This window comes from Poeciliopsis prolifica, unplaced genomic scaffold, assembly GCF_027474105.1.
Source record: "Poeciliopsis prolifica strain line A6 unplaced genomic scaffold, Auburn_PproV2 SCAFFOLD078, whole genome shotgun sequence".
NCBI lineage: Eukaryota > Metazoa > Chordata > Actinopteri > Cyprinodontiformes > Poeciliidae > Poeciliopsis > Poeciliopsis prolifica.
This window is the reverse complement of record NW_026562453.1, coordinates 463,494-490,750: the sequence shown is the minus strand read 5'-3', so window position 1 is coordinate 490,750 and position 27,257 is coordinate 463,494. Positions and strand designations below refer to the sequence as shown.

Sequence of the window (27,257 nt, the reverse complement as noted above, 5' to 3'; positions counted from 1 at the left end):
TTCTTCCACATCACAATTATTCTCCAACTTATGTGACTCTAATCAGACGACATGACATTGTAGTTTCTGGCTGATGAAATATGAAAAATTCACTCCAGACAGACAGAGTATGCTGGATTGAATGCAAATTCTCAGATTTGTGTAACAGATAAATATTTTGACCACATGATGGCGCCAAAGGAAACGACATGATTGGATTTAACTTTCATTCAAGGACAGTAAGAAAAGACCATCAGGCAACAAGAAGAAACAACTAATAAAAACACCTCAATAGTGTCAAGAGAGATTCTTATTAAATAAGAATTTAGATAAAAATGTGCAATTTGGGAGTCATTCATATATAATGGATTTTAACACAACCAGCTACAGCTTGAAAATAACCTTTAATTTCAACATCTCTCATATTGAATAAGCAAAATATCACATTTGGTTTGAATACCACGTTACTGTTGTAAATACAGTTTAATGGGACATTTTTCCTCAGTCTGCTGATTCTTTCTGGTAGTTCCATGATTTTCTTTGTACTCATGTATGGATGTAATCTACACATCCACCTCTTCCAACTCTGCAAACATCTATCATGTTTTCTTTAAAGTGAATGACTAACAATATATTACAGAACAAATTATACTACAGTTTTACCAGCTTTACACATTCTGGTTACTTCAGATTTTATAAGATCACATAACAAGTTGACTTTAGTCAGTGCTGCAGTAAAAAGGCAAAAACAGGCGTCACCACATAAAAATCCTGTTGCACTCATTGCACTTTACCCATGCAGTCACTAAATACAGCTTTGATCATGTCTTCTGCAAGTAAAATGATGATGCAAATCCTTTACTGAACATGGGGCGTGCCGCTGAACAGCTTGGCAACGTTCTGTACTGCTGGCAGTTTTAGCTGGTGAAGGTCAGTGAAGGCAACGTCGATGTCCTCAACCTTCTGTGCGTAAAAAGCCTGTTTGTGGCAAAACCAGGAAGCATCTTGCAGAATCAAATAATGTCTTTCCCTTTTCTCAACATCCTTTGGATTCCATCTAAGGTGCCATCTGTTGAGAAAGTAAACATAGAAAATTATTTACTACATATGCAATCACATGTTTATGTAAGACCTAAATGAAACTGGCAACACATTCCTACCTCAAAACGACTGTAAACTTTCCTCTCCTTCCTCATACTCTGAATCCTCTCCAATAGCTTCTCCTTCTCCTGAGTGGTTTTAGTTTGCCCCCGGTTGTATGACTTGTAGCCCAACTCCTTTTCGTTTTTAGTCTTTTTGTCAGCCTTGTCTTCTTTCTCGTCGTCTGTGACGGGGGACTCTTTTGTTGCTTCGTTCCTGCTTTGGGATTGGGCAGAAATCTGCTCCAGGAGCAGCTTAGTGTCATCTCGGAGATTGCTGCTTGTGATCACATTCACTGTTGAAGAGTGGTAGCGAGACTGACTCGATTTGGGCTGTTTGGATGTCACCTCTGTTGTTTCGGAGCAGTTACTCTGCTTTGATTGGTCTTTTGTTTTCTCCCTGCTTGCAGGATCCTCAGTGGATAGTTTCTGGCTCTTATCTTTGTCCTCTAGATTGTTGGACTTTTTCTCATCTGTCTCCCCAAACTCAGCCTCTTTATTACTTCTCTCCTGAGGTGCAGCTGGTTCTGGTGTTTGGCTTGGAGGAGTCAATACTTCAGATAATTTACATGGCAAATTAGCTGGGGCTGCTTTGGTAGATTCAGTTGGCTGAACAAGAGATTCCTCTGATTTTGGTTGAGTATCATTGGATATTGAGTTTGAATCTGAGAAGTTTTCCTCTGTACTGGTTACTGATACCTTAGCTTCAGGGTCCAAGCCTGACTGGACTGATTCAGACGTTGAGGAAGAAGATAATGTTTCAGGAGCTGAAGGTGCGATCAAGTCTATTAGCTTGAGTTTGGAGGACAGAGGAGTTTGTATTGCCACTTCTGGAGCAAGTTCACTTTTTTCCAACAGTGAGGCTTTAGGAGACTCTGTGTTTTCAAGTGATCCTGTTTCCTTAGGTACATCTTCAGGTTGGGTGTCAACTGGATGTGTGACAGATGAAATTGTCTTTTCCAAATCTGGTTCAGAGACTGACCCTTCAGGACCAGATTCACTAGGCAAAGTGGAATCAGGTGTAGATGGACAAACAGCAGGAGATGTGCTTTGAGCTTCACCATCTTCAGGTGATTTAAGGGTCTTACACTCTTTTGTAACTGACTCCTCTTGCCCAAATTCAGTAACATTTTCCTCTAAACCTTCAACTAAAGGTGCAGCAGCAAAAGATTCTTTCCTGTTTGTCTCTGTGGAGGCATTTAAATTGCCTGGCTCCAGATCAGCAGTCGTTTTGTCTGGAGAAACAACAGGCTCTGTATTTGAGGCATCAGATACTGAGGTGTTCTCAGATGAAGCGGATTGGGAAACAGCATTTAGATGAGTTTGATCAGAGGTTTGTAAATTTTCATCGGAGGGCTCTTGCTGTGAGGAGCCACCAGGTTCCTGAGCTTTAATTCCATCAATATTTGATGATGTTGTGCGACTAACATTCGTAGAGCTGTACTCTTTTAGGGCAGAATCAGAAAATGAGGTCTCTTCTGTCGTGGCAGGGTGGTGATGCAAACCTGAGTCAAGTGGAGGAGAATCAGAGGTAGAGATTTGCACTGAGCCTATTTCTGATGTAGTTTCTGCTTCCGAGGGTAGAGGGAGAGAGTGAATACTGGTTTCTAACTGAACTGATTCAGTGTTTTGGGGAGTAGAAGATGATGAATCTTTCCCTAAACTAGAAACTATTGAAATATATTCTAAAGTAGGAGGTTCTCCTTTGTCAGCGCCTTCACCAGTGGATGAAACGGCAGTGTGAGAAACAGTTGCTTGCTTGGGTGAGTTCTTTTGGACAGAAAGTTCTGATGCAGTTGGGTTTTCTGATGACTTGCTCTGACTTGCTTTAGTTTCTTCAGCAGAATGCCTTTCTGAGTCTGTTTTTACCGATTCAGCAGAAACTTCTTGTACTTGTTCTGCAGACGTACGGAGGGTACTGGGGTCATTTTTGACAAGACTATCCTGCTTCCTGGTATTTTCATCGTGCTTCAAAGAGGGTGACGTCTCTGTGGACAATGTAGTGCTATTTTCTGATGAGCCCTTTGGTACAGAAGGTTCCATGCTTTCTGGTGTTCCTTTAGGAGGATCCTCCTCCTTCTGGGATGCTGACGTATTCTGGAGATCTGCCTGTGGTTTTACTGGAGCCTCCTCTTCTCCCTTTTTAGCTTGTGAAGCTTTTCGTTTTGCTGCCAGCTCTTTAAAGTACATGAGCCTATTATCAGGATCGCTCATGTCTATGTATGAAGATGTGGATAAAAGATCAGGCAGTTTTACCGGTTGATCGGTTTCAGGCAATTCAACTGATGTTGGCTTAGATTGAGGAATCAGTGCTGACAAACTGTCTTTAACAAAAGGATTTGGCAGAGTTGGGTCTGTTTCTGTAGAAACAGAAAGGCCAGCGATTGACTGGCTGTCCAACTCAGTTTTCTTAGGCTGGACCTGTAGTTCAGTGGAAGGTTTTGGGACTATAGAGTCTTTGCTGCTGATATTTTCACTAGGTTTTTCTATTGAATCTTTAGCAACTGAAGTTTCATGAGTTCTTTTTGGAAGAGACTCTTCCTTTTGGCAAATTAACATGTTTTTGAGCTCTGATTGCGGTTTTAACTCTGCCTTTTCTTTTTCCTTTTGAGCTTCTGCAGCTTTACGTTTTGCTGCCAGTTCTTTAAAAAACATGAGCCTCTTATCTGGATCGTTCATATCTACATCAGTGAGCAGAGGTTCAGTCGGTTGTACCGGTCGGTCAGTTTCGGGTGCCTTTAGTTCAGGGAGCTTGACTTGAGGCATCGATAGTGAAATATTATCTTGCTCTACATTTGTCGTTTTTATGGCCTCCTTTGCCTCCAGGGCATCCGTGAGGTCTTGAGAATTTTTCCCCCTTGATGCGTCTTTATCCTCCTCCTTTTTGCTTACATTATCTGGTTTCAGTGTTTCCAAAGAGGATTTTATGTAACGACTCCACTCAAAAGGTTCTCTTGCTGTAGATCTCCTTTGTCCCAAAACCTGTGAAACAAGGGGGAGTTTGGCCGGTTCGGTTTTCATTTTGTCACCTCCCTCATCGTTTTGGTCTGCAATAGCAGTTTCTTGAGAGGTCTGTTGCTCCAGGGAGCTGAAAATCAGGGAAGACCTTAATCTGGAGGTTCTTAGCCCCCCTGGATTGTATTTCCTCTTGAAAGAGTCATCCCTTTGAAGCCCTGTGCGTTTTGGTTGTTTTTGGTCCTCCTCAGTTTTTCTCTCTTCGGCTGTGTAGGTTTCAGAGGATGCTGGTGTGGTTTTGGTTTCTATCACCACTGGAGCAGGGTCATCCAGAACTTTCTTCGATTTCTCTTGTGTGATTGCTTTGACAAACCCCGGCATTTGGCTGACTCGAGGTACAGTGGTAACCTTAAACTCTTTGACATTTGGTATTTTAGAAGCGGGTAGATCTGGTAGCTGGGCCATTTGTTGGATGGGATTCAGAGGTTCCTGAAAAGTGTCTGTCAACTGAGTTGACACCATTGGAAGGCCTTCTTCCTCTGGATTATCATATGTACTAAGGTATGAGTCAATCCTCCAATTTCTCAGCTTCTGTTTCACAGTGGGATCCTTGCGGTTCAAGGCAAGATCGTGGAAAAAAGGCTTCTGATCGGCAGAGTTGGAAGGCGTTGGGGAGGTTTGACAGGCATATGGCTGCCCTACCCCCAGTCTTTTGGGTTGAGGGGAAGTAAATGAAAAATCCACTGGTGGTTGAAGTTTATCTGTGCCTTGATCAACATCTAGATTTCTGGTGGATGATAAATAGTTAAGAACAGGATCAAATTCTGGTGGTATTTCTTGTTGTAAAGCTGGAACAGAGTATTGTTCAGGCAGATAGCCTTGGTTCCAGAACTTATCATAGCTGCTGTAGTCTTCTTCTGGTCCTGGTCCAGGAAAAGGCTGCTGGCCCCTATGAAAAGGTTTTCCCCTTGGTTCAGAGTCTGGCATTCCCGGTTGTGGCATTAATGGGAATGAGTATCTGCCAGGAACATCTTCAGAATAAGAGTGACGCTTTAAGACAGGATTATCTGTCATCAAATGCCGTGAAGAACCCTGATCAAAACCGGGGTCCAAACGCTGTTGTGAACCAAACCTATTATACATATCTGCAGGGCCGCGGAGGGACCCCTGCCTCTTTAGAGCCATAATCCTCAAATTCCCGTCGAGTTGATCATCATATGGATGTCCTCCCCAGTCATCAGAAGGAATGTCCAGGAATCTTTTAGGCTTTCTGTACAGTGAAGTGCTTTCATCTGGAAATTGTCTCTTTTGTAAATCTTTTAAATCCTCCATCTGAGCAAGCACATTGTCAACATTTAGCGGCTGCGACTGAGCGAAGAGAATCCGGAACTCCTCGTCGAAGGTGGTGACCAGCTGTCCAAGGAAGAGGTGAGCCATGCAGCGGTGCAGCTTCTCAAAAGACCACATGAAGCTGGAGGAAGACAACAACCAGATGGGGTTATCGTCTCAGAGACAAACTTAAAAACAAGAGCACATCAATCTTTTGTTGTTGAAGCTTAACCTTCCAACATACAATTTGAGGACATAAATTCAGAGGAGAAAATCCCACATTAAGGGGTTATTTTTAAGAAAATTGTGAAAACCTCTAATAATTGCTAATTAACAAATAATAATTTAGTCCTTTTTGTTGTTTTCTGCTCAATTTATTCTTGTTTACTGCTTGTACTCAGCTAGTTTTTCTTGCTCTTCCTCAGTGTTTTCCTCTTTGTTATTGTTTATTTCCTGTTTACTTCTGCCTTTCTCTCCCTCAGCCTGCTGGCCTGGACTCCTCTCACAGCTGAACCCTGTTTCTAATCAGACGCCTGCTTTTATTGGACTCATATACAAACTTACGTAGAAACTGAATATTTGGTTTTTCCATTTCCTGTAAGAAATAATAATAAAACCTTCCAGAAATGAAAGCTTGAAATGAATCACCCTGTACAATCTATCAAAAGTTGGTTTCACTTTTTAAATTCAATAATATTCCTTATTTTGATGCATTCATTTGTTTTTGAAGTCATGTTACCTACAACTTCATAGTGAATAACAGATTGCTTTTAGTTTTAATTTGAAACTCAGTAACAAACAAAGCTTTTGTTTGCAAGTCTCCATAGGAACCATTAGATACTAAATAAAACCCACGGACAGGAAGCTATTTGAGATTTTAATAAACAACCTATGAAAAAGAACCACAGATGGGACCCCACTGTGGGAGGTGGAGTGATGCTGAGGGCCTGGCATCATTACATTGAAGCGTTTAACTGCTAGAGCAGAGAAACAAATATAGAAACTTTCAAGACACAAGAAACTTTCTGTGCATGACAAGACTTTATGCTGCTGCAACAAAAGATTCATTTTAAGGCTTTTTTACACATCTGTACTGGGATCTTTATCAATAACATGCTGGATTTAAAGGAGCCCACCTGTAATTCCCACTCAGCACAGCTCTGCAGTCGGTGAGCAGGAAGCGATCCATCATCTGGCCTTTGAAGGATTTCCCTGAGCGGCACTGATATGTTATTCCAGATACTGTCCTCATGCGTATGAACTGCAGAACACATCAGATCCAGTCATATCATTAATAACCAGCAGGTCATGCATGTGATAATGTTTTGAGCTGCTAGCTAAGTTAGGAGGCAGAGCTGTGTTAGCACTGTTCCCTCTAACAATGCTAACATATGCTGTTAACCTGATTTAAATCAGTTACATAAGAAAAAGGAAAAATACTGACAAACCAGTTTATTTCTACAGTTAATTCAGCTGAAAGTTAATGGATTATAGTGCAAAGACAAGCTTGATAAGGTTCCTTTATTTGGATTGTGAAACTGACAACAGCTATGCTAACCACAATACTTCTGTTTTCCACGCCATTATTTTGGAAACGGCACTAGGCAACAGAGCCGGTGGTATGATAAATACATGATTGTAAGAGAAATTTCCACAAAAAAGACCAAAAAGCAATGTGCTTGTGTGTGTGTCAGTGTGTGTGGAGCTCCACTCCCTGTGTGCAGCAGGCACAGCAAAGGACGTCTTTTAAAAAGCTGAATCATAACCTTCTGAGCTGTTTTAAGTCATGCATCATTGCTTTTATTTGCAACAAAATGTTTCAGTAAAATGCATAAGAAGCTGTACTCACTGGGAATGCCTGCAGATTGACTCTGCAGTTGGACACCATGTTAACAAAGAGATCAGCGTTCTGCTCATCCAGCAGGATGTAGACAGCAACTCTCCTCCCAGCAGCGTTGAGAATATCCGCAAATATGTCAACATCAGTAAACATGTCCATCACTATCGCGATGACCTGAGCAGAGAGAAGCCGAGAATGAGATAATAGTTCAAAATCCAGCACAGGTGGGACGCATTGAAAGGAAGGGGAAGAAGGTTTGAGAGAGGCCAACCTGCTGTGCGTTCTTGATCAGCCGCCGGGCCTGCTCCTTGATGCTCGGCATGTCCGGCTCTGGGGGGTTAACCAGGGTCGTGACCTCTGTGGGCTCAATGAAGTGATGCACCTGAGGCCAGCCGAGGTCCAGACCCGGGACGTCCAGGTCGGAGTGAATGGGCCAGTAGGTGTCCGAGGAGCCTTCTCCCTCGCTGTCCAGGAACTGCTGCTCAGAGAGGATGCTCTGCTTCGGAGGCTGAACGATGCTCTGGATGTACTGAATCTCAGTTGGGGACAGGAAGTCCACCACATCCACCTTTTGGAGGCACTGATAGTATCCTTCCAAGCTTTCCTCCACCAGGGAGTCGACAGCCAGGCGGTATTCCTCCCGGTAGTGGGGAGGGAGGTAATTGGGGTCCAGGGGGTTATCCCCAGCAGAGGAACACTGAGAGCGGCGCGCCATGCTGCACTTCCAGGAATACAAATTAAAATAAATAACTCATTCACTGCAGTTTGGCTGATTTACATCACATACTGTCTTATATTTAAAAATGTCTAATATGGGCCAAAAATAATAAGATAGGCTTTGATTTGTCATTTAGTTCATTAAAAACATATGAAAAACCACCACATGATGATTGTAACAGAAAAAAAATGAACCATTGTTGTTACTCTAAATAGTCCGATAATAGTAACAATAAAATGGAAATACAAATGAGGTTATAAGTTACTATCAACATAAAGAAATTATTAGCAGCACCAAATAATACAAATAACTAATGATTATGTATTAAATAGTAATTACTTATTTAAATAAGTATACAATTACAACATCATGATTATCATGATAATAAGCAAATATAAAGGTAAAAAGTAATTATTTAACATTTAACAACAATAGTGAAATATGATTACATAATTATATGTCATAGTATTAGGAAATAATATCTTGTTACAATAATATCTACATTAATATTGCTTCTCTAAATAATTGTAATCATAACGATAATAATAATGGTAGTGCTACTGCCAATACTAATAATAATCATCATAATACATTATAATAACAATAAGATAAAAATGGCATCTTACTAATACATTAATAATGAAAAACAAAATCAATCAATAGGGAAAATAGTAATAACATTTTCAGCTCCATCTTAAACTGATCAAATCTGAAGGTTAAGAAGTAAATGGTTAAAAATGAGTCTAAATAAGTAAATAAATGAGTGTAAATAAATGAGTGTAGATAAATGAGAGTAAATAAGTGTTGTGTGGAATGTGAGTGGAAAGCACACAGCCTGGTTCAGGGTGCGGCTCCTCCCTCCGGACTAAAGTCTCCATTTCTGAGTGAAACACTTTCCACTCGACATCAAGAAGAAAATCACTAACTAATAGAGTAAAGGGCTGATTTTGGAGAAAAGTGACTCTTTCTTCTAAAAGTGGTTTTTGAAGCTAAATAAATAAAGAATTGAAACAGGAACAGAACCGCCATATTTACACATTAATAACGATGCATAGCGGTTTTATGCAACAGTATCCAGTACCATAAACTCACCTCTGCTTTATTTCCTCGTCAGGCTTTGCGGAGGTTAAACTTTCCTCCTCCCCGTTCAGCGAGTTTTTCTCCACGGCTGCGTGGCGCTTTGCTCCATGTTTCCAGCTGAGACTTTGAAAGGAAGGAAACTTTTCTCTTACATGGCTCTTCTGCTCTCTGCTCTGCTCTCTGCTCTGCTGTCTGCTCTGCTCTCTGCTCTGCTCCTCACCAGCTCAACCAGTTTGCCGTCATGCTCCAGGCATGTTGGGCTGAATCTCTGAGACGCGCAGGGGAAACTTGCAGTAGACAGAAGCAGAAGCCCCGCCCCTTCAGGGCTTCATGTGTTTTTGGTTTTCAGACGCCTGGACTCTGATCATCTCTTATCTGACCCCTGAAGTGCTGCCATAACCTCCTCCGTATCTGTGTTTGGGTAAATCTATTCTCTGAAATGCTCATCTGTTCCCATCTTCAACAAAAACTCTCAAAACTTCCCTACAGCTGAGTAATAATAATAAATCTCATATATTGGCTTTGTTGGCCTCAGTGGTTGTTTAATTACTAGAGCTATGAGTTATTAAGCATTGAATAAGTGGGTTGGGTTCATGGTTGTTGACTTAATTGCTCATTTGTTTGATGCGGTTTCAACTTTACTCAGACATTCAGCTTTGGAAATGAAATCAACTCATTTAACTCAGACAAAAAGAAGGAAACAATAAGCGATGGGATGCGATACAGTCACACTCTGCAGGCATTATAAGAGCTGAATGGTGGCTTGAATCAGATCTGAATCATAACAGGACTTGTTCTTCAGCTGTATGGGGTTCCAAATATGTCAAAAATCTTGTTTTTGCCATGGTGTGTTTGGAATACACAGCTACAACACCTCTGACTTGTGGAGTTCCTCAAGGGTTTATTCTGGGACCACTTTGTTTTCACTGCTTTGCAAATATAATAGCTGCTTTGTTGATGATATTCAGTTTTGTGTGTTTATGTGATGCAGTCGAAGATTGTTTAGTTATTACACACTCAGACCTTTAGACATACCTGACATGTTTCAACGTTGTACTTCCATCTTTGTTAGGTGTCAAATATATTCACATTCCAGTAAAAGTAAGAACAAGTGATTCATTAGAACCTCTATAGTCCTCTGCATATGTGCAGATTCAGCAAATTTATGTCATTTTGTGTAGAATGAAACTCCAAGTTATTTGCTGCTCTTTATTGTTGTGACTATCTAAAGTATTTAAAACAAAATGCAACCTGAGAAGCTGAAAAGTCCAAGCCACAAACATCACTTGACAATGAGATTTGTGGATGTTTGCAAAGCAGTCATTAATTTTCCTGGTCGCTGATTGGCTGAACCCCCAACAGCAGAGCGATGAGGAAGACCATTGACGTTAGAGCCACCATGGTTACCGCTCTGTTATATATTATATGATATTTTTCTCTTTAATGATAGACAATCAAATTAATATTTTATGCTCTAACGAAATCAGGCCTCTGAAGTCAGAGTGCTGACACTGAACAAATCATAAACCCATAAATTCAACTAAAACCACAAACCCCAATCTCTAAATCCAATATGACTGCTGGATAAAACATAGTGAGTAGAGTCTCTTCGTGACGATACATTCAGAAGTTGAAACAACGAACTTGACAGGCTGAAAATGTTCACACAAACAGAGAAGATCATTTTTCTTCTTCTCCTCTGCCTGCATTTTCTCCGTGTATCGACCTGCAAGCTGCAGTTGCCTCAGGGAGTTGCAAGGAATAATGACAAATACAGTGAGTGGAAGTATTCGTCTTTATGTAAAATATTTTGTAAGACAGGCATCAATCAGCCTCTCTGCACAGGGTGGTGCAGCGCAGTGGTGCAGCGCGGAGGAACATCCGGTGGGACCAGATGACGACTGTAAAGTTGGACCCGTGAAATGCAGAAGTCGTTTTGGTCAGTTTCCCATTGGTTCATCATGTGAAACACTGATTGCAAAATGAATCAGTCTGAGGCAGTGAGAAACCAATTAAACAGAGCTCATTTGAACGGCTATATTGTGTTTTTTCAGTTTGTGTTTCATTTTTAGAGGCTGTAACAAACCAAATCATCATCCGATTAAACAAAACAGCATTTGAATGGAGTTAACAATGAAACCTGCTTCTTTTTTTTTTATCTCAGTCCATTAGCAGTAGCTTCACAGCTATTATCTGTGTTTCATCAAGACAGCTGTCTCCTGCAGATTAGATATTAACAGGTTATAACCTCTCAGCAGATTTCCAAATATGCGGACTACCTCTTTAAGGCTTCCTGCTACCTGAAGCTCATAAATCAAAGTTCAGTTCTCTTCCTGGTAATACCCCAGCATATTTTTCATGTATATTATGGAGCAAAGTTGAATAGCACCATAATTAGCTTTGCTGTGTCACTTTAAATTTTAATGCCAGCTTTCATGAATCTGAAAACATGAAGTTGGCTAAAAAGGTTCATAAGATTCAGTCTAGAAAGCGATCAGAGCCTTTTGTGAAGCTTCGAGATCCGTTATCCATAAATGGAGAAAACATGGAATAGTGGAGAACCTTTCCAGGAGCCAAAATTACTTCAACGTCTCATTCAGCAGGTCTGTGTTGCCTCAGATAAGGTCAGAGTTCATGAAAACAATAGCGAAGAGAAACTGGAGAGAGACCCACATTTACCAAAACAGATCCTGATGAAACCAAAGATGAGAATTAAGCAGAAGTTTTTGGAAGGTGCCATATTTGGCATAAAACAAACATCATACCCAGTCAAACATGGTGGTGGCAGCATGGTGGCCTGGGCTGCTGTGCTGCTTCAGGACTTTATTTCAAAGGCCATTTGTTACATAAAGTAACAAACTGGTTACCTGGTTACTGGTCACTCCAAGACCAGTCAGCTCATCCAGATCACCGTTTGATTCAATGGCAGCTGGAAAGTTTACAGGATTAAATAAAGTAAAGATTTTTATGCAACATTGCAAATTGTTTTTGCAATTTTCCTGCCCAAACGAGTAATATAATTACTTTTAATCGAGCTCAGACGGACAGCTTTCAAGAGAAGAATCTCTTATAGTTTATTTTAGAGTTTTAAAAGAGTTTGAGACTTGAGCTGCACAGTTGTGCAAGTCCTGCAGAGTAGGATCTGCTACACAATAAGCAATGAAAGCTGTTTATTAAAACCACTGGGGTAACAAAGGAAGATCCTTGTCGGTTAACCTCAAACTGCTTCACTGGCTGTCATGAGGTTGTCAACAAACAATGGGAGCTGTTATAAAGGATCAGGACTGCAGTGATCTGACCCTGCAGCTGAGCAACAGAACCAGGCAAACTTCACCTGTCAGCGATGATTCAAATCCTCTCTCCTCCATATCCTTTACCAGACTGCCTCTGCTGCTTCACTTTCTGTTTTGGTGATTACATATCTGAGAAACTGGATTCAGATTTTTATTTCAAACAGTAGCGCTCGCTCTTCTCTTAGTCCTAAAATAGCTGTGTCAGAAAAATGCTGGGCCGGAGCCAAAGGAAGTGAGGCAATGTAGCAACTCAAGTGAAGACTCGAAGACAATTCCTCATTGTTTCCCTTAAGGCGCCACCCAAGGCACACAGATCAGGAGTGAGAATATAAACACCTGAATTCACATTCAGCCGACTCATGAAGAGTTGCTGCTCTGCATACCAGAAGGTAGCATTCACCTCTGCGGTTTCGTAACCCGTGGAGCTCAGTGAAACATTTGAGGACTGACTCTGAGTGACAAAACTGATTGGGAAACACTATCAACCCTCCACACTGCAGCTGATATGATTTAGGACACAAAGAAAGGAGTCAAAATGAGCTGAACCCTGTGAGTTCAGCTCTAAAAACACTGAACTCACTTGATCAAGTGCTTAGTTTTCATTCCCAGCTTATGCTGGAACAAAGTGGACTAACCGCATGATTAACTCTTGACGTCTTAAACAGTGGGGCAGATGTCAGGGCTGTGAACCTGAAAGGCTTTGGCTTTAATGTTATCCAGTTTTGCGTGTGTCAAGCATCATGAACAAAGATGTTTCCACTGAAAAATGGACTAAAGCCAGTTGAAAGAACACGGCTGATGACTGATGCAACATGAAACGTTCTGGATGGTGCTGGAAAGAAATACTGCAACGTACCTGAAAACGCGACCTGGAAGGCTAAACTTCATAGTTAGTGGGTTGGGTCTGACTTGCAATAACATGTATTATTTAATAGAGCAGCTTACTGGGCATGCTCAGACCTAATACGGTTTGTCTGGCATGTTAGTAGCTTAAATTATGGCAAACTGGTCCAGACTCAACAACTATGTAATGGATTACTGTCAGGTTCTGTCCAGGACATTCAATGGTTACCCTGCAGTCTCAACATGATTCTGTTCCATGTTGCAATGTCATTTTGAGCTCACAGTGTTGTGTAAAAGTTTTAAACCAGCAGTAATTTCTTTATCCTTTGCAGCCATGCAAGCAGACTGCAATCTTCTAAAGCAGCAGCAGAACAAGACTCTGGGCATTGTTAGTTTGCTCAGCTCTTCCATGCCACATGTAGGATGATGCCTGGACTGGTTGTCCCTTCCCAGGAGTGTTAGCCAGTCACCAAGCATCACATTGCCCAGCCTGCCTTGGAAAGCTCCTGCCAAGTTGTTGGACTGATCATCAAACCTTTAATTCAGTTGGGGGATCAGTGGGACTTTGGTTTTGACCTTTGACCACTGGTCATGGGATTCTTTCTGATGTCCTTTTCTGGGGAATTTGCAAGAGTATTAAGGGATTGTTTAGAGTTTTCTAGTCGTTTAAAACCCCAAATCAAGAGTGGTTAAACTTCCCCATAACTTTCTGCCTTTCCGTCTTCATTTCTTCGCTAATGTTCTCCAGCCAAACTCAAAGGCCTAAAGAAAACATCTGCATTCCTACTGAGATTATATTCACAGGTATAACAATAACATGGGGTGAATACAAATGCATGCTACACCTTTCAGACTAAAAGGTGGTGGTACTTATGTAACAGAATTGGAAAAAGTTCAGTGGGGTCCAACCTTTGGTATGTGCTTTTGAACGAAGTTGGGTAAAAAAATTAAAATGTGCATAAAGCCGTCAAAGTCAGTCGTTAGTAATTGACTTCTGAACAGAACTGATTTCAAATCTTCATCAGAATAAACGATTATTGCCGTTAAGTCCTCAAATTGTAAATTTTGCGTTGATTTAATGTGTTAACAAGTAAAAACAAATTTAACCTTGAAAAATTGGAGAGGAATATGAATTTTGCTAAATATGAGCCACATTGTGAGCTGACTCGTTTAATTCTGAATCTTTCCTGTTTGATAGTGGACCAACTCACCACTTCCTTGCTGCTTTTTTAAATCCTGGAAACTTAGTGTGTATCTGTTGTTTATAGCACTGTTGTCATGTTGATAAGGAGAAGGAAGACAGACACAGGATGAGGAAGAGGATGGGAAACAAAGAGAAGGATAATAGAGGCAGGATGAGATCATGAATGTCTGGAGAAAAGCTTGATCAATGAATTTAGCAGAATGAATGAACAAATGACCAAACATGAATTCAATGTTAAAGAAAACCTCATTAGAAACAGTCTGGAGACTCTGTTGTGTTTGTTGTTTGAAGAGGCCTTGATAGATTCCACAGACGGCTGAATTTTCACAACATGTTGAGTCTCAGAGATGATCCCAACGATTCCTCAGCAGCCAGAAGAGACGGACGGCGTCCAGCAGGGACCATCAGTCTTCTGGTGGTGACAGGACATAAACACTCAGGTGAGACAGAAACCTGAGCAGAATAAACGGTGTGGTGTTAAAGCTCTGTCTGCACGTCAGACTTCAATCCAGCTAAAGATGAGCAAAGAGCAAAAACTCAGCTTAAAGTTCAGTAAAACACCTTCAGCGGGAAAAAATAGTGTCACAAAAATTATCATGGAAATTACTGCATCTGCACTGATAATACTTTTGCTAACTTAGTCGTAGAAGCAGTAGCAACCTGTTTCATTTTTACTTTTAAGTGTTTAAATGAAGGCGCTCCAAACAGATTGGCTATAAACTTTGATTTATTGTTGTTTCCTCTAAATTTTATTAAAAGTTGGATTTTTCTCATTTTCCAGTGTGAGGTTCTGCTAATGCAACAAAACATATTTTGCCAGGGTTGCCAATGAAGTTGCACAATTTAGCAGAAGTTGTGCATCCAATTTGTCTGTCAGGGCCTGCAGCGACAGGGTGGACGGCTTTGTTTTCATGCACAGAGCGAATCTTTGTGTGTGTCATCAAACTCACATTAACTTGTGCTTCTCTGTGCCGGTGTTCGTACGTGGCAGCTCAGCTGCAGGAGTGGCAGCTGCGATTTGTCAAAGACTCCAAACTACTCCAAAAGTACAAGAAGATGTGAAGCAGTTGAAGGAAAACAAAGTCAGACAGACGAGCCGTTCTGGCCCTACCCTGATACGTGTTTGTTGAAGCATTCCTTACAACCAGCTTTCAGCTCTTCTCCAAGAATGAACTGAAACAGATTTGATAGACACTGGCTGACCACAGTTATGCCATAATCACAACCCTGAAGTCAAAAAGCTGTAAATCAGAGAGCAGCAACTCTGCTTTACATTTCTGTTTCCTGGTGACTTGTGGCTCCTTTGTGCTGCATCCTGTGGTCCATCCTGCAGCTGAGCGGCATGTGGGAATATCCTGAGACATGCATCACAGAGCGGACATCATATCCTGCCAGAGTATCCCAGAAGCAAAGATAATAAAGCAAACTTCTTCAAGTTAAAGGTAAAAGTGTTACAATTAAATTAAAGGGGCTATATTATGTCTTTTCCAGTCATTTTATAGCACAATAAAGTAACTGAGTTAATGTCAGCTGTTAAAATAATAGAATATACATTAAATATAACTTAAACTTTAATTTGTAGTTTATTGCCTTAAAATTGGGCATCTGTCTCTTTAAAACTCCTTGTGTTTCTGAAACTCTGCCTTCAGGAACTCATGACTCTATTAACCCTTTAAAATGTTTCACCATGTTGCTCTGAGAAGTTTCTCCTATGATGAGCTCAGCAGATGTGCAGTTCTATCAGGTGTTTGCTAAATGTTGCTGGATTGTCTGAAGGAGGAGATTGGGGGAGGAACTGAGCCTCGAAGGCGGAGCTAAGTCCAGCCAGCTGTTTTTCACAGCTGAATAGCTGCCATGGAGATCAAAGGATGTCACTCCAGGTCTGTTTTTGATGACAGGATGTCGTCACAGCATGACGTAAAGCTAAAAAAAGTTGATTTAACATAAGACGGCCCCTTTAAAGAGAGCAGAAATGATTAGAATCGGTTCTGGATCGAAGAGAAATGTTGAGCAGAGGTGAAGCTGTGCAGCCAACCTGATCGCTGATTGTGACAGTTTCATGTCTGCCTTTGTTCCTGGGTGGTAAGCCAGCTTCCTCTCATACCTTTAGTAACATTTCAGGTTGAGCCTCTTTCTCTTATGGCCGCTGTCTGTGGTTGGCTGCTGCACAGACCTGCTGGCAAAGCTTCACACGGCAGGTGCTGGATGAGGGATCAGTGGCAGGTCTGGGCTCAGGGTCCAATGCTTCTGGTCAAACTGTGGCGTTTACATAAAAACACTCCACAGAGAGCAGAGAGGTTTCCTTTGCTCCTCTTTGCTGTGGAGCAAAGGAAACACTCACTGTGGCTGTGAAATATATCTGGACATGGTCACATGGGAAAAGCATAATCATGTGTTTTAAACGTGATTTAATCTAAAATCACAGTTAAAAAATGTATTGCAAAATATGTTTCAAATGTACTTAGTTGATATGGAAAGTCATATTCAGTAAATTAAAATGTATGTCCTCATGAGTCTTGTTTGTCACTACCTTTTGAAAATAACAACCTTTCACCAAGTATTTAGCATTTTTTAATATAACTCACATTTCTGTTTGTACTTTTTCTGTTTATTAATGTTAAATGTCATATTTTTATGAGCTGTAAATGAAAAAAAGCTTCATAATTAAAAAAAATAAAAGCTTCAAACATCAGTCTGTGTAATGAATGTAGAAAATGGGTTTCATTCTGTGATAAACTTCCTGAATTAAATTTTATTCAACAATATTGTAATTTTATGAATGTAGAAACAGCCGTTTCACGTATTAAATATTACTCCCACACGTTAAATATGATGAACAGCACTTTACATGTGGAAAGGTTTTCCACATGTTTCACATGTTCTATCTTGTGTTAATAACATGTGAAACACATTTGTCTGTAAATTATGACACAATATCATTTCTACAGTTCTACAAAACCTAAACATTACTCTTTAGGTTTTGTTGGACTGTTTTGATTGTTGTTTTTATTTATTCAATTAATTATTTATGTTAGTTTGTTTCTGTTATTTTTTTCCTCATGCCTGAAATAAATTAACGGGCAAAATATAAACGCAGGTAACAGATTGTGAGTTTGATTCCAACATCTGTCAAATACAGAAAATACCAACTTGAAAAAAAATATCATTGTTTGGCGTCCCTTCTGGGTCGGGGCCCAGACCCACTTTTAGGTGCCACTGGGTTTATAAATGTGTGAATATTTAGATAAATAACTGGAATTGCTAATGAGTTTTGAGCAGCTGCTCGGTTTAAATCCACTTAATCCTGTGGGTTTAACATGGGAATGTTTTTACACGTTATACCTTCAAAATATTCAAAAACTATATGCAAAACAACGTTCTTAAATATTTCACATGGTAAATATGACATTTATTTAAGGCAAATGAATGGCAGAGAACAGCATCCGGTTCTGAGGGAGGAGATGAATCTGCTCTTTGTGGTCACAGCGCCTCTCCCAGGACTCTTACTCCCAGATGACATCATTGGTTTTAACTTTGGTCAATTTCTCTAAGCAACAAACAAAACAAATGAATGTTACATAATTATAACATGGAAAATATGAAGCATAAACCAGCCTGTTTAAGCCTGACTGTCCACTTACCACCTATCTGTTATATAATAAACAAATTAATACATTTTAATCACAGTATCTGTATGTCACAAATACGTAAAGATTTAAATCAGTTACTTAAAATTTAAGCTTCAAATTTCGGTACTTATTTAAATATGACATAATTCCCATGATGCACTCTACCATGAAATACCATAATCTGCCACTGGATCCAAATACATTTTTAGTTAACCTTTAATTTACGTTAGATATGTAATAAATTATTCATGGCTCTCTTTTTGTGTCAAATTTAATTATATTTGCATTAATAATGACACATTTAGTAATAATTTGGACATTTAGATGCCACACCAGTTGGTCTTTGCTGCTTGAATTCAAATCAAAGCTGAAAAAGAGTCAAAAACAGCGTTCACTTCAAAAACATAAATCTAATAAATGATCTATTTTAAAAAAACTCTAATTACGCAAATGGAATATTCCAGAAACCAGAGATTTCAAATGGAAACTCAGAGAGGAAATAAAGACACGCCTGTGATCTGGACAGCTGAGCACACAGTGGAGGATTAGAGTCTAAAGGAGCCCAGACAGATTAAACACTGACTGGATAGATTGCCTCATTTTATTGCCTCAGGTGTTTTTTTCTTCCTATTTTTGGACAACATTCATGTTGGCATAAATGTATGTGTTTTTTTGTGCATTTAAGCTGAAGGAGAATGAACTTTAAAGATCTGCAGTGGTCATCATCCATGCCACATTAATCTTGATGTCATTTTACAGGTTTTTAAAATATTAACTGTTTTAGTCCAACAGTTTTAATCTGATTTGCCTTTACATTGTAAGCCCTCCACACCTCTGTTGGTTTCTAAAGCTGAAGCTAAAACTAACAGTATGACTCAAGTATTACATCACTAACCTTTGGAGCAACATGAGGGCAGGTAAAAACTTTCATGTTTAATTTTAATTTTATTTAATAATAATAATAACAATAATAATAAACAATTTTTACTTGAATGTCTGTGACTTTGTCTTTATTTTATACCTGTTTGTCAATTTTATCAAAGTTTTAGCTTTGTTTGGTTCTCCCGCATTTTCTTCCTTTGCTCTTGGGATATTTAATATAATTTGTCTGTTTTTTCAAAAATATTTTAATATCCCCATGTATGAAGTTCAGTTTTATCTTATTTTTATTTGTATGATCATTTTAAAAATTATGTCTAAAAATGTCCTTCTTATAATTATTTTATTTTTTGTTGGTGGTGTCTTCTTACTCAGTTTTGAGTTCCATATTTTATATGTCATTCATTCAAATTATTATTATTTAGTTTTTTTTTCTTTTTAAAAGATGATTTGACTTACTTTTCTTTCTTTTTTTTTTAAAGAAACATTTGTTTCATTACACGTTTTAGTCGCTGTGGCGCAAGTGAGTAGTTTCCCAAAACATTTACCAATGAAGAAGATTTTTGCTAGGACCCGCGCTTGATCAAAGATCGTTTATTTTTGGGAAGTGTCCTACTTCATCGCAAGAACTGTGTAGACTTACCAAACCAGCACGCCAAAGTAAGTAAAAAAGGACACCAAGTCAGCTGTCAAGAATTGACTTTTGAGGTTGAGAAAAAACTGAAAAGTTTTTTGCATTTTAATATATTTTAAAAAGCCATAAGCTTGACATTCGCCGTCCTTTTATCTTTAGAGTTAGAGTGAGACGTCGTATTGTTTTTATTTTTCACTGTTTCAGTGTGAGAGCTCTCTCGTGTGGAAGTCGCACAATGTAGTATTTTTATTATAATTTGTTGCAGTTTAGTCTCCCCGGTCAGATATTTGGGTATTTGCAGTGGTTGAGCTTCTGCTAGCGGTTTTCTAGAAACAAACATGGCGGGCGTGATTCGGAGGCTCGATGAAACTGTTGTCAACAGGATCGCAGCGGGAGAAGTTATCCAGCGTCCTGCCAACGCCGTCAAAGAAATGATCGAAAACTGGTATTTTAATATATTAGTGATATTTATGTAGGGGGTAATAAACAACCAGAGCAGAAATGCTCACGAACCGTTACTGTTTACATATTCTACACGTGCTGCTGTTCTGTAAATGAGTGCAACTCATCATGATTGACGTTTATGTCTTGGAATGTTCCAGTTTGGACGCCAAGGCCACCAACATCCAGGTGACGGTGAAGGACGGAGGCCTGAAGCTGCTTCAGATCCAGGACAATGGCACCGGGATCAGGGTGAGTAACGGCGTCCTGCCTGCTGCAGCAGAGGCGACCCTGGCATGAACGCTGCCCAGGGGGAACACACCCTCTGGGCCCCCCGCCATCTATTCCTTCCAAAGATATTTATATCTCTTGCACATTTCACAAGTTCATATAAATGATTATTAACCAAACGCTCATTTCTGACCACAGAAAGAAGATATGGAGATTGTTTGTGAGCGGTTCACCACCAGCAAACTGCAGACCTTTGAGGACCTTTCAGCGATTGCGACCTACGGGTTCAGAGGAGAGGTGACGACTCCTGTGGCCCCCAGCTCAGGAGCCACGTCAGTGCTCCAGCTGAATGTTTTGTCTCTTCTCATTCCTGCAGGCTCTTGCCAGTATCAGCCATGTGGCTCATGTTACCATAACAACCAAGACGGCTGATGCAAAGTGTGCTTACAGGTATTTCCACTTTACAAACACAAACTGCACCAGGTGTTAGAGGTAGGAAATGGAGGGATGTGCTTTTCTTAAATTACTGCCTTCTTTTTTAATCACCTGTCTTTCCTGCCTCTGTTTATCATCTTTCCTTTCTTCTGTCCTTCTTTCTCTCTGTTACACCTTGTTAGCATCTCACTCCATTTTTTCAAAGTCTCTCCTCTTTTCATTCTGTGTCCTACTTTTGTCCTGACACGTCTTTTATTCCCTCATTGTGTCCTTTCTTTACTTTTTGTCTTAAGTTCCCTTCACTTCCTTCCCTGCAGTTCCCACACTGAAAAATATCTGTTACAAATTCCATAGCTGACATTTTTATTTATATTTTAGTTTGTTAGAACAAACAAAAGGTACTGAAAACTGGTACTTAAGGTCTTTAAAGTCAAATGTAAAAGCACACCACACTTTTGAGAGTTTCTTTTCTGAAAATTGAAAGTCACATTGCTGCTTTAGTTCTGTTTTAATGATGTTGTTGTTCAGAGCGAGCTACAGCGATGGCAAACTGAAGGGCCCTCCGAAGCCCTGCGCCGGGAACCAGGGGACCCAGATCCTGGTGAGTTCCTGCCTGCAGCACGTCAGCTGACTGAAAATGAAGCGTTTGGATTCTGATGAATCGTTCCTGTTGTCCCCGCAGGTGGAGGACCTTTTCTATAACGTGTCCACCAGGAGGAAGGCCCTGAAGAGCCCGGCAGATGAATACTCCAGGATCGTGGACGTGGTCAGCAGGTCTGGACTCAAACTTCAACCATTTCTGCTTCTTATGACCAAGTGTCTCATATCTGGTCCTGCTTTGTCTCGTTAAAGGTATGCTATTCACAATTCAGGAAAAAGCTTCTCAGTCAAAAAGGTGAAACTTATTTTCTTTTTTTTTGTTTTTAAATAAAATCAGCTGCAGGTTTAAATAGTAAATTTGTCTTTTGGCAGCAAGGAGAGACGGTGGCGGACGTGAGGACGCTTCCTAACGCGTCCGTTGTGGACAACATCCGCAGCGTCTTTGGGAACCCGGTCAGCAGGTAAATCTGGACCCCGTTGGACTCGGTTGTCCCGAGTCTCCTGTGTGTCCCTGGTGTGTCCTCTCCCTCCGTGTCCACAGGGAGCTGATCGAAGTGGGCTGCCAGGACCAGAAGCTGGCCTTCACCCTGAAGGGCTTCATCTCCAACGCCAACTACTCCATGAAGCGATGCATCCTGGTTCTGTTCATCAACCGTACGTTGTCGTAGTAACGCGCCGCGTCCGCTCGGCGCCATTTTCACCGCAGGTCGTCCTCTGTCTCTTTCAGACCGGCTGGTGGAGTCCAGCGCTCTGAAGAAAGCCGTGGAAACGGTTTACGCCGCTTACCTCCCGAAAAACTCCCACCCCTTCCTCTACCTCAGGTTGGACACCACTAAATCCTAAATCGGCATGGTGATGTCTGTGTGTGCAGTAGCTGCTTCCTGATCAAATCCAGGTGTTAATATCATCATCCTAATGTGATATGTAGAGTGTAACAGCAGCAGCTCATCACAGAGGTCACAAAAGTCTTTGATCAAAAGGTTAAAGGTCACAGACAAATGAAAGCTTAGAGAGAGAGGAAGCCAGAAATATCTTACATGTTTTAGTTCCCCGACCCGCAGTATCATGGGTCCTCCACCGAACCAAGCTGTAGTTATAAGTTTTTTCTCACATTCATTTTGGATCAGTCTGTAGAAACTATAGATGAAATAAAACCTTTTCTGGCTTTCCTCCCAAACAAACAGTTAGCTTTCAGATAGCATCTAATATTTGTTATGGGAACTCTGCGTCTCCAGGACGCTGCGGTTTTCAGTTTTTATTGTTTCCTCCCACCTGCTCCCTGTGAGTGAAGGTTAACCCGGGTTCTGGTCCAGCTGTGGTCACAGATCCAGATGTTTGAAGTTCTGATTGTAAACATGGACAAGTTTAGGCTAGCAGTGGTTTTCTGTCTCACCTTTGAATCGTGTGTCACATCATGTTTGTCCCCCATAAGAAACAAGATTATGGGTTGACTACTAAAGATGAAAATTAAAGGAAAATATAAATGAGATGCTGAAGGAGCATTTATTTGATAGGAAATGTTCTTTTTGCTGTTTTCACATTTTGCCCAGATTTAAACATGGAGGATGCTGTAACTTCCTGTGACGTTTTCCCCTCAGCCTGGAAATCGCTCCGCAGAACGTCGACGTGAACGTTCATCCCACCAAACATGAAGTGCACTTCCTGCATGAGGACAGCGTGATGGAGAGCGTTCAGAAGCACATCGAGAGCAAACTGCTTGGCTCCAACTCGTCCCGGACGTACTTCACTCAGGTGTGACCCGACTCCGACTGCCGTCCGCCTCTCAGCTCCTCCTCATGTTGTTTCAACTTCTTCTTCTTCTGTGGTTTCCAGACGTTGCTGCCGGGGCTGTCCGTGTCCGGCGGTTCTGAAGTAAAACCCTCTGGATCCTCCGAGTCCGCCGAGCGCGTCTACGCCCACCAGATGGTCCGGACCGACTGCCACGCACAGAAACTGGACGCCTTCCTGCAGCCGAAAGAGAAGCCGACCCCTGACCCAGAGACGGCTGGTCCCAGCGGGTCACCGGCGGCAACCAGGACCTCTGAGCTGGACAGTCTGGAGCTGGATGATGCGGACCTGCTGGAGGCTGCGCTGGAAGAACCAGCAGGGAAAGAGGAACGCAGCGGCGCTGCTGAGGAGGCTCAGAGGTAGAGCAAAGATTTCTGTCTAGAAAGGATCTAAAAAAAGTTCGGATTTTAGCTTCTCTATTTTTTTTAATTCCAATATGTAAAAAGAAGCTTTTATGTTTTACTCCAATGTTAATTTTTGAATTGTTTTAGTGATATAAATTTTTCTGTGCAACCAATAATATCACAGATTTTTTTGCAGCTTCTCTAGAAATATTACCAAGAAATTTTCCAATATTTGCACATTTACTCAACATGAACCCCAGACATCAAGTAAAGACTGAGGCAGCATAGTAGAAGACGTAAGAAATCCTGCCACCTGCAGGTGGGAGGTAGCATCACTTCCACCCAATACTTTTGATTTTTTTTTCAGAAAATTGGCAATAAAGTCAGAATTATGCATCAGAACTGAAACATACAGATTATATGGGTTTAGTGTGAAGCAGAGAAGCAACATCAGCAGTGGTGTTGCGTTTTACTGATGTGAAAAGGTAGAAAAATGTACTAAAATATCAGTAAATATGTTTTTTTGGTTCAGATTTTTATATCAGTGCATCCTGAAAAATAAATTCCTGTAACTTTTCCAAGTTGATTTCAGTTTATATTCAAAGTAACTGAAAAACTTTCTGTCGATCCCCCGACGGCAGTTCCTGCTTCCAAGGTTGCAATTTTCCTTTTCTGTTTTTTTTTTTGGAAAAGGGGAAAAACCCCTCCTGGCAGAGTTTTGATTTAGTCATAGTGTGAATGACAGCAGCTCGGGGAAAAGCAAGTCGGATCAGGACTGGTGTTGATGAACGACTGGAGCAAGTCTGAACAGCGACCTGCAGAAAGCAGAGGACAGAGTTTAATGTCTCATGAAGGACGTCTATGTCCTGCAGGCGGCCCGCTGGGCTCTTCTGCCGTTATTTATGACATCCTGACTGACCTCGAGGTCTAATGCAGCATTTTCATCTCAAATCGTGGAACTCTTTCGCCTCCTAGTGGCTGAAACTTTTCTGTTTTCACAGGAAGCGACCGAGACAGGAGGAGGATGAAGAGGAGGACGATGAGGGGCTGACGGCTGCTGCCACGCCCAAGAGAAGGGTGATCAAACTGACCAGCATCAAGGACCTGAGAGCAGAGATCACAGAGAACGCACACAGAGGTAGCTCAGCGTAGCTCAGCTTAGCGCAGCATAGCTTAGCCTCTCTGCCGTTTCCACCAGGCCTGCACCGACAGAGCCGTCCCCCAGGGCAGAACTGTCCTTACACAACTCCAGCCTCCGTCACATCCAGCTTTCAGGTCACAAATAGAAACCCCAAACATCCTGTTGCCATGCCAGCGTGACCTCACCAAACAAAAAGCTGCTGTGGTAGAAATAGATGAGGTTTTCACGTTTCTATGACGTAAAGCTCTTTGTGCCGAACAGTCTGTCTGGTCCTGATCCGGGTTCTGTGTGTTTTTCTGTGTGTTTTCTGCAGGTCTGCAGGAGATGCTGCAGAAACATTCGTTCGTTGGCTGCGTGGATCCGCAGTGGAGTCTGATCCAGCATCACACGAAGCTCTACCTGCTCAACACAACCACACTCAGGTCAGGACGGCAGGAAGGACCGCACTGCGCACAACACACTCAGTCACCTTACAACCACAAACTCAGGATTCCATGTTGTCCAGCCCCGTTTACTCTGATGCCTCTAAATACGATCCAATTTCCCTCTGATGTCACCTAGTTAGTCTAGCTGTGTTTATTTGTCATGAAGAGTGAGAGTGGAGATGAGATTTCAGTTTTGTCTCAGGTCATTGCATGTAGAAAGTTTTCACATTTTATAAATCCAAACTGTATTAAATTCATTTCTTTCCTCAGAACGATAGACATGAAGTTATGACTCTGCCAGATATGTTTTATATTTGTCTGGAATGTTTGGTTGTTAATTTACGAGCAAACAAATGGTTAAAACTACTGAAAATTAAAACAGAATTGAAAATTTGAAGTCAAAACTAAATTAAAACCTTGTGCTGAACACACAGGCTCGATGGTGAAACATGGTGGTGGTAGCATCATGATGTGGGGAAGCTTTTCAACAGTGTCAACAACGCTAATAAAACTTGATTGTATAAAGGATGGAGGTGGCTACAGTACATTCATGAAAGAAAACCCTAATTTGATATTGATATTCAAATTAGGGCAGAGTGGTCTAGTCAAAGTTCAGGCTAAATTTAATTGAGAATTGGTGGAAGACCTGAAAATGTATATTTTTACAAAGAATAGCATCTTTAATTAATAAGAGTATGACGCTACATAGTGACGACTCAGTGAGTCAAAAAATAAAAACATGCCGCACTTTTCAGATTTTACTTAAAGACAACTCCTTTGTTTGTGTTGCAGTCGGGAGCTTTTCTACCAGATTCTCGTCTTTGACTTTGGGAACTTTGGCGTCCTCAGACTGTCTGTAAGTCGAGTCTGAACCAGTCAGAACCTTTCCTGATGGATCAGAACCAATCAGAACCTTTACTGACGGCGATGTTCACCAGACGCCGGCGCCGCTGTACGACCTGGCCATGCTGGCGCTGGACTCTGCGGAGAGCGGCTGGACGGAGGAGGACGGGCCGAAGGAGGGCCTGGCTCAGTACATCGTGGACTTCCTGAAGAAGAAGGCCGAAATGCTGGAGGATTATTTCTCCATGGAGATCGATCAGGTCCGCCGGCCGAGGCCCGTCTGATTAAAACGCTTTTCTTCCAGAGGAGACGAGTGGCTAAACTGAAGCGATGTCTTCCAGGAGGGAAACGTGACGGGGCTGCCTCTGCTCCTGGATAAATACACGCCCATCATGGAAGGCCTGCCCTTGTTCATCCTGCGCCTCGCCACCGAGGTGAGGGCAGCGCCGTTCCTTCCTGGAAGCATTTCAGGAAAAGTTTCTGACGGTTTCTGCCTGCAGGTGAACTGGGACGACGAGAAGGAATGCTTCCGAGACTTCAGCAAGGAGTGCAGCGTCTTCTACTCCATCAGGAAGCAGTTCGTCCTGGAGGCCGAGCCTGGCGACGAGCCGGTGAGCAGGTCCAGCCTGAACATACGGAAGACAATTAGGGCCAACAACAACAAAATTAAAATATTGAAAATTTTTGATTTAAAACTTAGAATTCTGACTTTTATCTCAAAATTTTGAATTTCTCTCAAATTCTAAAATTTTTCTCAAAATTCTGACTTTTTTCAGAATTGTACTTTTAATTTTATAGTTTTGACTTTTTCTCAGGATTCTATGTCAAAATACAAACAAATAACCAAACATGCTTACATCAATTGTGTAAGTATATTAAAAATAATAGTTACCTGCACTTTATCCACACTGAAGGCCTGTCCCAAATTTACTTGGTAGATTTAAGTTTTAAGATTAGATTTGACTAAATGGTGCATAAACAATCCAAACAATTCTGTGACAAAGAAACCTGAGAACTCACAGTGTTTAATCTTGAATCGTGTTTCAGGAATTGGACGGGAATTCCTGGCGCTGGAATGTGGAACACGTTCTTTTCAAAGCTTTCCGAACTCTCTTCAGTCCCCCGAAAAGCTTCAGTGAGGACGGCACCGTGCTGCAGATCGCCAACCTGCCCGACCTCTACAAGGTGTTTGAGCGCTGCTGAAGCCCCAGATGATGCTGTTTTATACCTCAATTTCTTCTTCTGTAAATACATTTATACCAAACTAAACGCAGGAAGACTCATCTGCTTGGAGGAGTTAAAGGAAGCCTGTCAAGTATGGATTAATCGATTTATGATTATGTCGTAAGTCTTAATGGTTTACTAGATTAAAGTGTTCCTACTTTTTAATGTAGTTTGGCTGCCTTCCAGCAGAGGGCGCTGCTGGTCAGATTTACTCAGACTAATCAGACTGTGTTGATTAAACTTTATAAAATACTTTTTACGGT

At 41.2% G+C, this 27,257-nt stretch overlaps 2 protein-coding genes across 4 annotated transcripts; one reads left to right on the top strand and one right to left on the bottom strand.

Moving 5' to 3' along the window:
* Positions 1 to 364: 364 nt before the first annotated feature.
* fam83ha (family with sequence similarity 83 member Ha) lies at positions 365 to 9,342 on the bottom strand. Of its 2 annotated transcripts, none has more exons than XM_055021753.1 (6): positions 9,053 to 9,342; positions 7,514 to 7,963; positions 7,252 to 7,416; positions 6,539 to 6,663; positions 1,140 to 5,544; positions 365 to 1,048 (listed from the first exon to the last, which is right to left on the bottom strand). In XM_055021753.1, the coding sequence occupies exons 2-6, from the start codon at positions 7,955 to 7,957 to the stop codon at positions 1,037 to 1,039; spliced, it is 5,151 nt and encodes a 1,716-aa protein (XP_054877728.1). In that variant the 5' UTR covers positions 7,958 to 7,963; positions 9,053 to 9,342; the 3' UTR covers positions 365 to 1,036. The 2 variants fall into 2 exon arrangements, with proteins under 2 accessions (XP_054877728.1, XP_054877727.1); XM_055021752.1 differs by having other exon boundaries at positions 7,514 to 7,958.
* Positions 9,343 to 19,454: 10,112 nt separating this feature from the next.
* Positions 19,455 to 27,249, top strand: mlh1 (mutL homolog 1, colon cancer, nonpolyposis type 2 (E. coli)). Of its 2 annotated transcripts, none has more exons than XM_055021767.1 (19): positions 19,455 to 19,548; positions 20,125 to 20,215; positions 20,393 to 20,491; positions 20,571 to 20,644; positions 21,158 to 21,230; positions 21,312 to 21,403; positions 21,482 to 21,524; positions 21,602 to 21,690; positions 21,771 to 21,883; positions 21,957 to 22,050; positions 22,828 to 22,981; positions 23,063 to 23,376; positions 24,363 to 24,499; positions 24,816 to 24,924; positions 25,720 to 25,783; positions 25,866 to 26,030; positions 26,112 to 26,204; positions 26,271 to 26,381; positions 26,818 to 27,249. In XM_055021767.1, exons 3-19 carry the CDS (start codon positions 20,402 to 20,404, stop codon positions 26,971 to 26,973), a joined length of 1,971 nt encoding a protein of 656 aa, XP_054877742.1. In that variant the 5' UTR covers positions 19,455 to 19,548; positions 20,125 to 20,215; positions 20,393 to 20,401; the 3' UTR covers positions 26,974 to 27,249. The 2 variants fall into 2 exon arrangements, with proteins under 2 accessions (XP_054877742.1, XP_054877741.1); XM_055021766.1 differs by lacking the exon at positions 19,455 to 19,548 and adding an exon at positions 19,704 to 19,967.
* Positions 27,250 to 27,257: the final 8 nt, after the last annotated feature.